This window comes from Anomaloglossus baeobatrachus, chromosome 10 (assembly GCF_048569485.1).
Source record: "Anomaloglossus baeobatrachus isolate aAnoBae1 chromosome 10, aAnoBae1.hap1, whole genome shotgun sequence".
Classification (NCBI taxonomy): domain Eukaryota; kingdom Metazoa; phylum Chordata; class Amphibia; order Anura; family Aromobatidae; genus Anomaloglossus; species Anomaloglossus baeobatrachus.
Genome location: NC_134362.1, coordinates 12,803,133 through 12,817,675, shown reverse-complemented (window position 1 = coordinate 12,817,675; position 14,543 = coordinate 12,803,133). Strand labels below are relative to the sequence as shown.

The window sequence follows — 14,543 nt, the reverse complement described above, 5'->3', positions numbered from 1 at the left end:
TGTAATGCTTTGTGTGGCCTCCGGAGGCAGTAGCTATACACCCAATCGTCTGGGTCTCCCAATGGAGCGCCGAAGAAAATAATAATTGTATTCATTTATATAGCGCTATTAATTCCGCAGCGCTTTACATACATTGGCAGCACTGTCCCCATTGGGGCTCACAATCTAGAGTCCCTATCTGTATGTCTTTGGAGTGTGAGAGGAAACCCACGCAAACACGGGGGGAACATACAAACTCCTTGCAGGTAGTGTCCTTGGTGGGATTTGAACCCAGGACCCCAGCACTGCAAGACTGCAGTGCTAACCACTGAGCCACCACAAGACTGCAGTGCTAACCACTGAGCCACCACAAGACTGCAGTGCTAACCACTGAGCCACCACAAGACTGCAGTGCTAACCACTGAGCCACCATGCCACCCCTAAATCTGCTGCTTTCACCTCCAGACCTTAATACAATGGCAGATATCGTCTCCCGGTCCCCGGGGTCTGACCAGAGCTGTCACCGGCTGCAGCCCCCCTTATTGTGTACAGTCCGCAGGGACGGCAGACCCATCAGAAGGCATCTGAGGTGTCGGAGGGAGCGGATGGCGATGGATTCTTACCTGGTGTGATTACAACCCAAGACGATGGCCAACTACTGAGCCGATAAAGTCACCCGCAGCCTAAAAGGGCAGCAAACACGCATTAAATCGAGGTGGTGCCCACACTGCGGAGCCCCCCGGACACGCGGATTATGTTACACACATGTGAATTTATACTAATTTAAATAAGTGAGAAAAGCCGCGTGCGGGGGATGGTGGTAATCAGCGCAGTGCGCGTCTGGAATCCTTCCCCTCGTGCAGACGTCAGCGGGATATACACAGATCGCTTCTTGATGGGGCAGGACAGCGGTCACGTCCCCTGATGAGCTTTCTCCATGGACACGGAAGAGATGAAAGGCAGAAGCTACTGGCAGTGACCTCTGCTCGCTGACTGCAGCTGCAGCCCCCCAGACAGCGATTCTCAGGGGTCACGTGCAGAAAGCTCTCAATGATAGATAAGCCTGGAGCCAGCTCCTGGGAACGACATGTGCAGTCCTCTACGTATGGAGGGTGGAGAGCGAGTGTGGCCACAAGAGGAGCAAATCAACTCACAGGAATCCGGGGCAGCGGCCAGGTCAGTAGCCGGGGGCCGGGAGTCCTGTAAACCTCCTCCGACCCGCCAGGAATCAAGGGGCCTCATCCAGTGTGTAGGCCTGATGTATTACACCAGGTGCTGGGTCTGGGACGCCATCATGTAAGATGGTCACAGGGCTCCCGGACTAAGGACGTGCATCTCTAGTGAGCACCTCTCCGAGCACCGTCTGTGGACGCCGTGGTCACACATATGCACGACCCCCGACACCGCATCCACATGGGTCTGTAGGACACAGGACTGGTGGGAGACCACTAATCACACATTTATCCTCTAATTTCAGAGATTAGAACTGCACACGTTCTCGCCACGTCAGGCAGATCCCGTCCACGCCACGTGGCTCAGGCACAATTCACCAGTGCTGGAAATTTACAGATATTTCACTGCCGTGGTGCCGTCCACAGCACGAAGCTGGAAGCGAAGGAGGACGCAGCGCAACGTTTCCTTGGTTTAAGCGGAGGGACCAAAACCCTACTTTCTTCTCTTTGCACTGGTTAAAGCTTAAGACATTTTGGCGGCACGGTGGCTCAGTGGTTAGCACTGCAGTCTGGTGGTGGCTCAGTGGTTAGCACTGCAGTCTGGTGGCGGCTCAGTGGTTAGCACTGCAGTCTGGTGGCGGCTCAGTGGTTAGCACTGCAGTCTGGTGGCGGCTCAGTGGTTAGCACTGCTGTCTTGCAGCGCTGGGGTCCTGGGTTCACATCCCATCAAGGACACCATCTGCAAGGAGTTTGTATGTTCTCCCTGTGTTTTCTCCGGTTTCCTCCCACACTCCAAAGACATACAGATAGGGACTGTAGATTGTGAGCACCAATGGGGACAGTGTTCCTGATGTATGTAAAGCACTGCAGAATATGTTAGCGCTATATAAGTGAATAAATATTATATTATTATTATATATTTTAACTTTGAAGCCTATGGGTGACGGACACAAACATTTGCCTATAAAATGGCAGAAGTATATGCCAGGAAATCCTCCGAGCGTGGCCCTGACCCTGCGCTGATGCCCCCTCGGTTGCACTTACTTGCGGTCGAACTCTCGATAGGCGTCTCGCAGCCATCCCAGCGACGGCTTGTTCTCACTGGTCAGGCCGTGGTGCAGGTACACCAGCGTGTAATCGCTCTCCACGTACTGGTCCAGCGTGTGCTTCAGATACCTGCAGAAAAAGGAGGAAAAACAAAAAAGATCAGAAGTCACAGATGGATTTATATTACCTAAAAGGAGCAAAAAACTTAAAAATCATCATATGTGTGAGAGCGATGGGTCAGAAAACCTCACGCTGCACTCACTATTGGATCAGCGCCACTGATGGGAAAGAAGGGAATTTTGTTACTTACCGTAAATTCCTTTTCTTCTAGCTCTTATTGGGAGACCCAGACAATTGGGTGTATAGCACTGCCTCCGGAGGCCACACAAAGCAATTACACTAAAAAGTGTAAGGCCCCTCCCCTTCTGGCTATACACCCCCAGTGGGATCACTGGCTCACCAGTTTTAGTGCAAAAGCAAGAAGGAGGAAAGCCAATAACTGGTTTAAACAAATTCCCTACGAAATAACCTCGGAGAACTGAAAACCATTCAACATGAACAACATGTGTACCCGAAAAACAACCAAAAATCCCGAAGGACAACAGGGCGGGTGCTGGGTCTCCCAATAGGAGCTAGAAGAAAAGGAATTTACGGTAAGTAACAAAATTCCCTTCTTCTTCGGCGCTCCATTGGGAGACCCAGACGATTGGGACGTCCAAAAGCTGTCCCTGGGTGGGTAAAATAATACCTCATGTTAGAGCTGCAAAGACAGCCCTCCCCTACGGGGAGGCAACTGCCGCCTGCAGGACCCTTCTACCTAGGCTGGCGTCCGCCGAAGCATAGGTATGCACCTGATAATGTTTGGTGAAAGTGTGCAGACTCGACCAGGTAGCTGCCTGGCACACCTGTTGAGCCGTAGCCTGGTGACGCAATGCCCAGGACGCACCCACGGCTCTGGTAGAATGGGCCTTCAGCCCTGATGGAACCGGAAGCCCAGCAGAACGGTAGGCCTCAAGAATTGGTTCTTTGATCCATCGAGCCAGGGTGGCTTTGGAAGCCTGCGACCCTTTGCGCTTACCAGCGACAAGGACAAAGAGTGCATCCGAACGGCGCAGGGGCGCCGTGCGGGAAATGTAGATTCTGAGTGCTCGCACCAGATCTAACAAATGTAAATCCTTCTCATACCGATGAACTGCATGAGGACAAAACGAAGGCAAAGAGATATCCTGATTAAGATGAAAAGAGGATACCACCTTCGGGAGAAACTCCTGAATGGGTCGCAGCACTACCTTGTCCTGGTGGAAGACCAGGAAGGGAGCCTTGGATGACAGCGCTGCCAGCTCAGACACTCTCCGAAGAGATGTGATCGCTACCAGAAAAGCCACTTTCTGTGACAGTCTAGAAAGTGAAACCTCCCTCAGAGGCTCGAAGGGCGGCTTCTGGAGGGCAACTAGTACCCTGTTCAGATCCCATGGATCTAATGGTCGCTTGTACGGGGGTACGATATGACAAACCCCCTGCAGGAACGTGCGCACCTTAGAGAGTCGTGCTAGACGCTTCTGAAAAAAGACGGATAGCGCCGAGACTTGCCCCTTAAGGGAGCCGAGCGACAAACCTTTTTCTAACCCAGATTGCAGGAAAGAAAGAAAGGTAGGCAATGCAAATGGCCAGGGAGACACTCCCTGAGCAGAGCACCAGGATAAGAATATCCTCCACGTTCTGTGGTAGATCTTAGCGGACGTGGGCTTCCTAGCCTGTCTCATGGTGGCAACGACCCCTTGGGATAATCCTGAAGACGCTAGGATCCAGGACTCAATGGCCACACAGTCAGGTTCAGGGCCGCAGAATTCTGATGGAAAAACGGCCCTTGGGACAGTAAGTCTGGTCGGTCTGGTAGTGCCCACGGTTGGCCGACCGTGAGATGCCACAGATCCGGATACCACGCCCTCCGTGGCCAGTCTGGGGCGACGAGTATGACGCGGCTGCAGTCGGATCTGATCTTGCGTAGCACCCTGGGCAAGAGTGCCAGAGGTGGAAACACATAAGGGAGCCGGAACTGCGACCAATCTTGCACTAAGGCGTCTGCCGCCAGAGCTCTGTGATCGCGAGACCGTGCCATGAAGGTCGGGACCTTGTTGTTGTGCCGGGACGCCATTAGATCGACGTCCGGCCTTCCCCAGCGGCGACAGATTTCCTGAAACACTTCCGGGTGAAGGGACCATTCCCCTGCGTCCATGCCCTGGCGACTGAGGAAGTCTGCTTCCCAGTTTTCTACGCCGGGGATGTGAACTGCGGATATGGTGGAGGCCGTGGCTTCCACCCACATCAGGATCCGCCGGACTTCCTGGAAGGCTTGCCGACTGCGAGTCCCCCCTTGGTGGTTGATGTATGCCACCGCTGTGGAGTTGTCCGACTGAATTCGGATCTGCTTTCCTTCCAGCCACTGCTGGAAGGCTAGTAGGGCAAGATACACTGCTCTGATCTCCAGAACATTGATCGGAAGGGTGGACTCCTGCTGAGTCCACGTACCCTGAGCCCTGTGGTGGAGAAATACTGCTCCCCACCCTGAGAGACTCGCGTCCGTCGTGACCACCGCCCAGGACGGTGGTAGGAAGGATCTTCCCTGTGATAATGAGGTGGGAAGAAGCCACCACTGCAGAGAGTCTTTGGCCGTCTGGGACAGGGAGACTTTCCTGTCCAGGGATGTTGACTTCCCGTCCCATTGGCGGAGAATGTCCCATTGAAGTGGGCGCAGATGAAACTGCGCAAACGGAACTGCCTCCATTGCCGCCACCATCTTCCCAAGGAAGTGCATGAGGCGTCTTAAGGAGTGCGACTGACTTTGAAGGAGAGCCTGCACCCCAGTCTGTAGTGACCTCTGCTTGTCCAGCGGAAGCTTCACTATCGCTGAGAGAGTATGAAACTCCATGCCAAGATACGTTAGCGATTGGGTCGGTGACAGATTTGACTTTGAGAAGTTGATGATCCACCCGAACGTCTGGAGAGTCTCCAGTGCAACATTCAGGCTGAGTTGGCATGCCTCCTGAGAGGGTGCGTTGACAAGTAGATCGTCCAAGTAAGGGATCACAGAGTGTCCCTAAGAGTGCAAGACTGCTACCACTGCCGCCATGACCTTGGTGAACACCCGTGGGGCTGTCGCCAGACCAAATGGCAGAGCTACGAACTGAAGATGGTCGTCTCCTATCACGAAGCGTAGAAAACGTTGGTGCTCTGAAGCAATCGGCACGTGGAGATAAGCATCTTTGATGTCTATTGATGCTAGGAAATCTCCTTGAGACATTGAGGCAATGACTGAGCGGAGGGATTCCATCCGGAACCGCCTGGCGTTCACATGCTTGTTGAGCAGTTTTAGGTCCAGAACAGGACGGAATGAGCCGTCCTTTTTTGGCACCACAAAGAGATTGGAGTAAAAACCTTGTCCTTGTTCCTGAAGAGGAACAGGGACCACCACTCCTTCTGCTCTTAGAGAATTCACCGCCTGCAGAAGGGCATCTGCTCGGTCGGGATGTGGGGAAGTTCTGAAGAACCGAGGCGGAGGACGAGAACTGAACTCTATCCTGTACCCGTGAGACAAAATGTCTGCTACCCACCGGTCTTTGACCTGTGGCAGCCAAATGTCGCAAAAGCGGGAGAGCCTGCCACCGACCGAGGATGCGGAGGGAGGAGGCCGAAAGTCATGAGGCAGCCGCCTTGGAAGCGGTACCTCCGGTTGCTTTCTTGGGGCGTGAGTGAGCCCGCCAGGAATCAGAGCTCCTTTGCTCTTTCTGAGTCCCTTTGGACGAGGCGAACTGGGGCTTGCCCGAGCCTCGAAAGGACCGAAACTTTGACTGCCACTTCCTCTGTTGAGGTTTGCTTGATCTGGGCTGAGGTAAGGAAGAGTCCTTACCTTTGGACTGTTTAATGATTTCCGCCAATTGCTCACCAAACAGTCTGTCTCCAGATAATGGCAAGCTGGTTAAACATTTTTTAGAAGCAGAATCTGCTTTCCATTCCTTTAACCACAAGGCTCTGCGCAAAACAACAGAGTTGGCGGAAGCCATTGCGGTACGGCTCGTAGAGTCCAGTACCGCATTAATAGCGTAGGTCGCAAACGCAGTCATTTGCGTAGTTAAGGACGCCACTTGCGGCACTGCTGGACGTATGAAAGAGTCCACCTGTGCCAGGCCAGCTGAAATAGCTTGGCGCGCCCACACGGCCGCGAATGCTGGAGCAAACGACGCGCCAATAGCTTCATAGACAGATTTCAACCAAAGGTCCATCTGTCTGTCATTGGCATCTTTAAGTGAAGCCCCATCCTCCACTGCAACTATGGATCTAGCTGCAAGCCTGGATATTGGAGGGTCCACTTTTGGACACTGGGTCCAGCGTTTGACCACGTCAGGGGGAAAGGGATAACGTGTATCCTTAAGACGTTTGGAAAGAAGGGAATTTTGTTACTTACCGTAAATTCCTTTTCTTCTAGCTCTTATTGGGAGACCCAGACGATTGGGGTATAGCTACTGCCCTCCGGAGGCCACACAAAGCACTACACTAAAAAGTGCAAGGCCCCTCCCCTTCTGGCTATACCCCCCGTGGTATCACGGGTTCTCCAGTTTTAGTGCCAAAGCAAGAAGGAGGAAGCCAATAACTGGTTTAAACAAATTAACTCCGAATAACGTCGGAGAACTGAAAAACCGTTCAACATGAACAACATGTGTACCCGCAAACAACCAAGAAATCCCGAAGGACAACAGGGCGGGTGCTGGGTCTCCCAATAAGAGCTAGAAGAAAAGGAATTTACGGTAAGTAACAAAATTCCCTTCTTCTTCAGCGCTCTATTGGGAGACCCAGACGATTGGGACGTCCAAAAGCTGTCCCTGGGTGGGTAAAGAGATACCTCATGTTAGAGCTGCAAAACAGCCCTCCCCTACGGGGATGTCACTGCCGCCTGCAGGACTCTTCTACCTAAGCTGGCATCCGCCGAAGCATAGGTATGCACCTGATAATGTTTGGTGAAAGTGTGCAGACTCGACCAGGTAGCTGCCTGGCACACCTGTTGAGCCGAAGCCTGGTGTCGTAGCGCCCAGGACGCACCCACGGCTCTGGTTGAATGGGCTTTCAGCCCTGAAAGAACCGGAAGCCCTGCAGAACGGTAGGCTTCAAGAATTGGTTCTTTGATCCATCGAGCCAGGGTGGCTTTAGAAGCCTGCAACCTCTTGCGCGTACCAGCGACAAGGGCATCGGAACGGCGTATGGGCGCCGTGCGGGAAATGTAGATACTGAGTGCTCTCACCAGATCTAGCAAACGTAAATCATTCTCATACCGGTGAACCGGATGAGTGCAAAAGGACGGTAAGGAGATATCCTGATTAAGATGAAACGAGGATACGACCTTAGGGAGAAACTCCGGAATGAGGCGCAGCACTACCTTGTCCTGGTGAAACACCAGGAAGGGAGCCTTGGACGACAGAGCTGCCAGCTCAGACACTCGCCGAAGCGATGTGATCGCAACGAGAAACGCCACCTTCTGTGACAGGCGAGAAAAGGAAACTTCCTTCAGAGGCTCGAAAGGCGGCTTCTGGAGAGCAACTAGAACCCTGTTCAGATCCCATGGATCTAACGGCCGCTTGTACGGGGGTACGAAATGACAAACCCCCTGCGGGAACGTGCGCACCTTAGAAAGACGTGCTAGACGCTTCTGAAAAAACACAGATAGTGCTGAGACTTGCCCTTTGAGGGAGTCTAGCGACAAGCCCTTTTCTAACTCCTATTGTAGGAAGGAAAGAAAAGTAGGCAATGCAAATGGCCAGGGAGACACTCCCTGAGTAGAGCACCAGATTAAGAAAATCTTCCACGTTCTGTGGTAGATCTTAGCAGACGTGGGCTTCCTAGCCTGTCTCATGGTGGCAACGACCCCTTGGGATAATCCTGAAGACGCTAGGATCCAGGACACAAAGGCCACACAGTCAGGTTCAGGGCCGCAGAATTCCGATGGAGAAAACGGCCCTTGGGACAGTAAGTCTGGTCGGTCTGGTAGTGACCCCGGTCGGCCGACCGTGAGATGCCACAGATCCGGGTACCACGATCTCCTCGGCCAGTCTGGTGCGACGAGTATGACGCGGCTGCAATCGGATCTGATTTTTGCGCAGTACTCTGGGCAAGAGTGCCAGAGGTGGAAACACATATGTGAGCCGGAACTGCGACCAATCTTGCACTAAGGCGTCTGCCGCCAGAGCTCTGTGATCGCGCGATCGTGCCATAAATGCCGGGACCTTGTTGGTGTGCCGAGACGCCATTAGGTCGACGTCCGGCACCCTGCAGCGGCAACAGATTTCCTGAAACACGTCCAAGTGAAGGGACCATTCCCCCGCGTCCATGCCCTGGCGACTGAGGAAGTCTGCTTCCCAGTTTTCTACGCCCGGGATGTGAACTGCGGATATGGTGGATGCTGTGTCCTCCACCCACATGAGGATTCGCCGGACTTCCTGGAAGGCTTGCCGACTGCGTGTCCCTCCTTGGTGGTTGATGTATGCCACCGCTGTGGAGCTGTCCGACTGGATTCGGATCTGCTCTCTTTCTAGCCACTTCTGGAAAGCTAATAGGGTAAGATACCCTGCCCCGATTTCCAGAACATCGATCTGAAGGGTGGACTCCTGCTGAGTCCACGTCCCCTGAGCCATGTGGCGGAGACAAGCTGCTCCCCACCCTGACAGACTCGTATCTGTCGTGACCACTGCCCAGGATGGGGGCTATGACAATGAGGTGGGAATAAGCCACTATTGCAGAGAGTCCTCGGCCGTCAGGGAAAGGGAGACTTCCCTGTCCAGGGAGGTTGACTGTCCGTCCCTTTGGCGGAGAATGTCCCATTGCCGTTGGCGCAGATGAAACTGCGCAAAGAGAACTGCCTCGATGGGTGCCACCATCTTCCTTAGGAAGTGCCTGAGGCGCCTTAAGGGGTGCGACTGGCCTTGACGGAGAGACTGCACCTCTGTCTGCAGTGAACGCAGCTGGTTCAGCGGAAGCTTCACTATTGCTGATAGAGTATGAAACTCCATGCCGAGATACGTTAGTGATTGAGTCGGAGACAGATTTGACCTTGCCAAATTGATGATCCACCCGAAAGTCTGGAGAGTCTCCAGCGTAACATTCAGGCTGCGTTGGCATGCCTCGAGGGAGGGTGCTTTGACGAGTAGATCGTCCAAGTACGGGATCACCGGGTGTCCCTGAGAGTGCAAGACTGCTACCACTGCTGCCATGACCTTGGTGAACACCCGTCGGGCTGTCGCCAGACTGAATGGCAGAGCTACGAACTGAAGATGTTCGTCTCCTCGAGACATTGAGGCAATGACGGATCGGAGGGATCCCATCCGGAACCGCCTGGCGTTCGCATGCTCGTTGAGCAGTTTCAGGACTAGAACAGGACGGAAGGAACCGTCCATTTTTGGAGCCACAAAGAGATTGGAGTACAAACCCTCGCCCTCGTTCCTGAGGGGGGACAGGGATCACCACTCCTTCTGCTCTTAGAGCGTCCACCGCCTGCAGCAGGGCATCTGCTCGGTGGAGAGGTGGGGCCGTTCTGAAGAATGGAGTCGGAGGACGAGAACAGAACACTGTCCTGTGCACGTGAGCACAATGTCCGTCACCCACCGGTCTGTGACCTGTGGCAGCTAAATGTCGCCAAAGGCGGGGGAGTCTGCCATCAACCGCGGATGCGGAGAGAGAGAGAGAGAGCTGAGAGTCCTGAGGAGACCGCCTTGGTAGCGGTTCCTCCGACTGCCTTCCTTGGGCGAGATTGAGCCCGGCCGGAATCTGAGCCCGTCTGAGGTTTTGTAGCCCTTTTGCACGAGGACAATTGGGACCTGCCGGAGCTTGGGAAGGACCGAAACCTCGACTGTACTTTTAGGACAGTATTAACAGGGTAAGTCGCAGTGCAGACATTGCGGGGTTACGGACGCCTCTGCGGTACAGATGTCCCTGCTCAAGGTCAGCTGCGCAAGAACAGCTGAAAAGGTTAGGTTGCCAATACGGCTGTGGATGCCGGAGCGACCGACACGCCGATAGCCTCCTAGACAGATTTCAACCAGAGTCCCTCTGTCTGTGAATGGCATCTTTAAGTGAAGCCCCATCTCCAGTGCAACTATGGCTCTAGATGCAAGCCTGGAGATTGGAGAATCCACCTTTGGACCCTGGGTCCAGCGCTGACCACGTCAGGGGAAAAGGGATAACGTGTATCCTAAAAACGTTTGGAGAAGACGCTTATCTGGTAAGCGTGGTGTTCCTGGACTGCTTCTCTGAAGTCAGCGTGGCCAGAAAACAACTCAATATCTGCGTGAGATACTGAAAAGGAACTTCTCCTGTTCGTCTCCTATCTCCACTGGGGGAGCTGAGGGAGAAAGATCCAACCTTCCATTGATGGACGGTATAGGATCATTCCGTATGGCGTTACCACCCGGTGTATCCGGATTGAGAGCGATGTCAGTATCAAAGCCCTGAAGAGCTGCCTTTTGTTCAAGTAGATTGCCCATGGGTGCAAGTCTCTATATTATGACTACTCCGTCCCTGTCCATGGACAGGGTTGACAGGAGGTTTCTTTGGCCACAACTAGTAGAGCCCCGGCAGACGAAGTGCTAGAGACCCCGGCAGACGACGTGCTACAGGGGAGCATGCACACAATGGGACGGTGTCATGAACAGCATCCCATGTAGTAAAAACAGCACTGAAATCTGTGTTGCTTTTTTGCCGCTGCCGACTAGCTATCTAGAAGTATATAGCCAAGATTGGTGACCGTACAGTGCAATGTATAGCATACAGGCATAAAGTACAAAAGACCACTGCAGCACAAGCAATACAAGCAGCATAGAAGCCTGTGCCCTGGCACCCCTGCTCTTCTGCTGCTGTATACTAGTCATCTAGGGGAATATAGCCCAGAAGAGTGACCCTACAGTGCAATGTATAGCATACAAGCACAAGTACAAATGAACACTGCAGCACATGCAATACCAGCAGCATAGAAGCCTGTGCCCTGGCACCCCAGCTCTTCTGCTGCTGTAGACTGGTCATCTAGGGGAATATAGCCCAGAAGAGTGACCATACAGTGCTATGTATAGCATACAAGCACAAGTACAAATGCACACTGCAGCCCATGCAATACAAGCAGCATAGAAAAAAACCTGTGCCCCAGCACCCTTGGTTTTCTGCTGCTGTAGTCTAGCCATTCCAGGAGAATATAGCTAAGACTAGCGACTGTACAGTGCAATGTATAGCATATCAGCATAAACACAAATGAACACCTCAGTCGTGCAATACAAGCAGCCTAGAAAGCCTGTGCCTTAGCACACCTGCTTTCCTGCTGCTGATGTGTCGCTCCCCCAGCGGGCATATAGCGACCTATGCAGTTAAAAACAACACATGTACACACTGCAGTTATATCGTGGTCAGCACTATGTGTGCCGCTTACCGCCCGCCTATAAGCGGGTGTATGATCGCCACCGTCCTGCCTTGGTGCCGAAAGTCCGAGCTCGGACTGCAGTAATGGCTGCCGGCTTCTTCCCCAGCTCGTGTGAGGAGGGGCGGGCCGTGGGCGTGCCCCCAAGGCAGAGCGGGAATCCGGCGTCCGACAGAGTGCAGTGAGAGGGCTGGAGCATGTAAAAAGGCTCCAGCCCTCGGCGCTGCTGATTGCTCAGCGCCTGTCCCCTTCCCTGAGTGACAGGGAGGGGGCGGGAACGAAGCGGCACTAGGCCGCAGAAGCCGGGGACTGGATTTATAAGCGCCGCCGCCGTAAAAGCGCGGTCGGCGCCCAGTCCCCGGCGAACTACAAGTCCCAGCCGCGCCGCCGCTCCCGGAGCGTCCGGCGCGGTAGTTCCCAAAACACAAAGTCACTCAGCAAAGCTGCAGTGACTGTAACCCTTTACTGTCCCCGGCGCACTAGCACACCCAGCAAGTCTGGAGTGTGCTGTGCCTGTGTGTACGGGGACACAGAGTACCTGTAATGGTGCAGGGCCATGTCCCTGAACGGTACTCCAGCTCCGTATCCAGCAGGTTCAAATGGGTCTGTGGATGGAGCCCGGCGTCAGAGCTTTGAGGCCGGCAGGATCCCACTTCCACAGAGCCCCTCAGGGGGATGTGGAAGGAAAGCAGCATGTGGGCTCCAGCCTCCGTACCAGCAATAGGTACCTCAACCTTACAACACCATCAACGGGTGAGAAGGGAGCATGCTGGGGGCCCTATATGGGCCCTCTTTTCTTCCATCCGAAATAGTCAGCAGCTACTGCTGACTAAAATCTGTGGAGCTATGCGTGGATGTCTGACCTCCTTCGCACAAAGCTTGAAAACTGGAGAACCCGTGATACCACGGGGGGGTATAGCCAGAAGGGGAGGGGCCTTGCACTTTTTAGTGTAGTGCTTTGTGTGGCCTCCGGAGGGCAGTAGCTATACCCCAATCGTCTGGGTCTCCCAATAGAGCGCTGAAGAAAACGCTTGTCCGGATAAGCATGGTGTTTCTGGATTGATTCTCTGAAGTCAGAGTGGTCCAGAAAGGTGCTCAATTTACGCTTGGGATACAGGAAATGGAATTTCTCCTGCTGGGCAGCTGCCTCCTCTGCTGAAGGGGCTGGGGGAGAAATATCCAACAGCCTATTGATGGCCGCTATAAGGTCATTTACCATGGCGTCACCATCTGGCGTATCCAAATTGAGTGCGGTGTCAGGGCTAGACTCCTGATCACCCACCTCTGTCTCATCATATAGAGACCCTTCTCGCTGAGACCCTGACCTGCGTGATGACGTGGAGGGTCTCTCCCAGCGAGCTCGCTTAGGCGGCCTGGGACTGTCATCGGAGTCAGAGCCCTCAGCCAGTGATGCCTGGGACCCCCGTGAAGTACGGATTAGTTCCAACTGAGGGGGACCGGGGAACATAGGGACAGTAGTGTCCATGGTCTGAGCAACTGGCCTGGACTGCAAGGTCTCCAGGATTTTTGTCATAGTCACAGACATTTTATCAGCAAAGACTGCAAATTCTGTCCCCGTCACCGGGGCAGGGTTCACAGGGGACTCTGCCTGGGCCACTACTACCATAGACTCTGGCTGACGAAGTGCCACTGGGACTGAACATTGCACACAATGAGAGTCGTTGGAGCCTGCTGGTAGATTAGCCCCACATGCTGTACAAGCAGTGTATACAGCCCGTGCCTTGGCACCCTTGCGTTTTGTGGATGACATGTTGTTGTCTTCCCAGAGCAATATAGGGTATACAGCCAAGAAGCGACCGTACAGTGCAGTATATATATATATATATATATATATATATATATATAGATATCTGGTACAGGAAAAAGTACACCAATACACACTGTGGCACTAGTGGGGCCAGCACTAATGTGCTGCTTACCGCCCGCTAAACGCGGGTGTGTGGTCGCCAGAAATCCCTAGTCTGGGTCTCCCAGAGCCTGTGTCCGTCCTCCAGCCAGAACTGCATGCAGGAATGGCTGCCGGCGTCCTGTGGAGGGGGGGGGGCGGGCCCTGGGCGTGCCAGACCAAAAGCGGGAAACCTGCGTCCCACTGTGCCAAGTGAGAGGGCTGGAGCATGTAAATAAGGCTCCAGCCCTCGGCGCTGAGTAAACGTACAGCGTCTCTCCCCTTCCCTGATTGACAGGGAGGGGGCGGGAACGAAGCGGAGCTAGGCCGCAAAAGCCGGGGACTAAATTTATAAGCGCCGCCGCCGTAAAAGCGCGGTCGGCGCTAAGTCCCCGGCGCACTACAAGTCCCAGCTGCGCCGCCGCTCCGAGAGTGGCCGGCGCAGTAGTTCCCAGTACATGAAGTCACACAGCTAAGCTGCTGTGACTCAAACCCCAGCGTTACTGTCCCCGGCGCACTAACACACCCAGCAAGTCTGGTGTGTGCGTGCCCGCCTGAACGGGGACACAGAGTACCTGAAAGTTGCAGGGCCTTGTCCCTGAATGGTACACAGCTCCTTATCCATCAGGTTCACTGGGTCTGTGGATGGAGCCCGGCCTCAGGGCTTGGGGGCCGGTGAGATCCCACTTCCACAGAGCCCCTCAGGGGGATGGGGAAGGAAAGCAGCATGTGGGCTCCAGCCTCCGTACCCGCAATGGGTACCTCAACCTTACAAACCACAAGTGGGGTGAGAAGGGAGCATGCTGGGGGCCGTATATGGGCCCTCTTTTCTTCCATCCGACATAGTCAGCAGCTACTGCTGACTAAACAGTGGAGCTATGCGTGGATGTCTGACCTCCTTCGCACAAAGCAGAAAACTGGTGAGCCAGTGATCCCACTGGGGGTGTATAGCCAGAAGGGGAGGGGCCTTACACTTTTTAGTGTAATTGCTTTG

General features: G+C 54.0%; 1 protein-coding gene across 3 annotated transcripts in view; it reads right to left on the bottom strand.

Annotated features, from left to right (window-relative positions):
* ARHGAP1 (Rho GTPase activating protein 1) overlaps positions 1–14,543 on the bottom strand; it is a 52,667-nt gene that overhangs the window by 15,798 nt on the left and 22,326 nt on the right. For all 3 annotated transcript variants that reach the window (XR_012727230.1, XM_075325521.1, XM_075325522.1), the window contains exon 5: positions 2,196–2,327. Coding sequence is in view for 2 of the 3 variants with exons in the window: in XM_075325521.1 (XP_075181636.1) it covers positions 2,196–2,327 (132 nt within the window). In the remaining variant the exon portion in view is untranslated. The remainder of the gene's footprint in view (positions 1–2,195; positions 2,328–14,543) is intronic.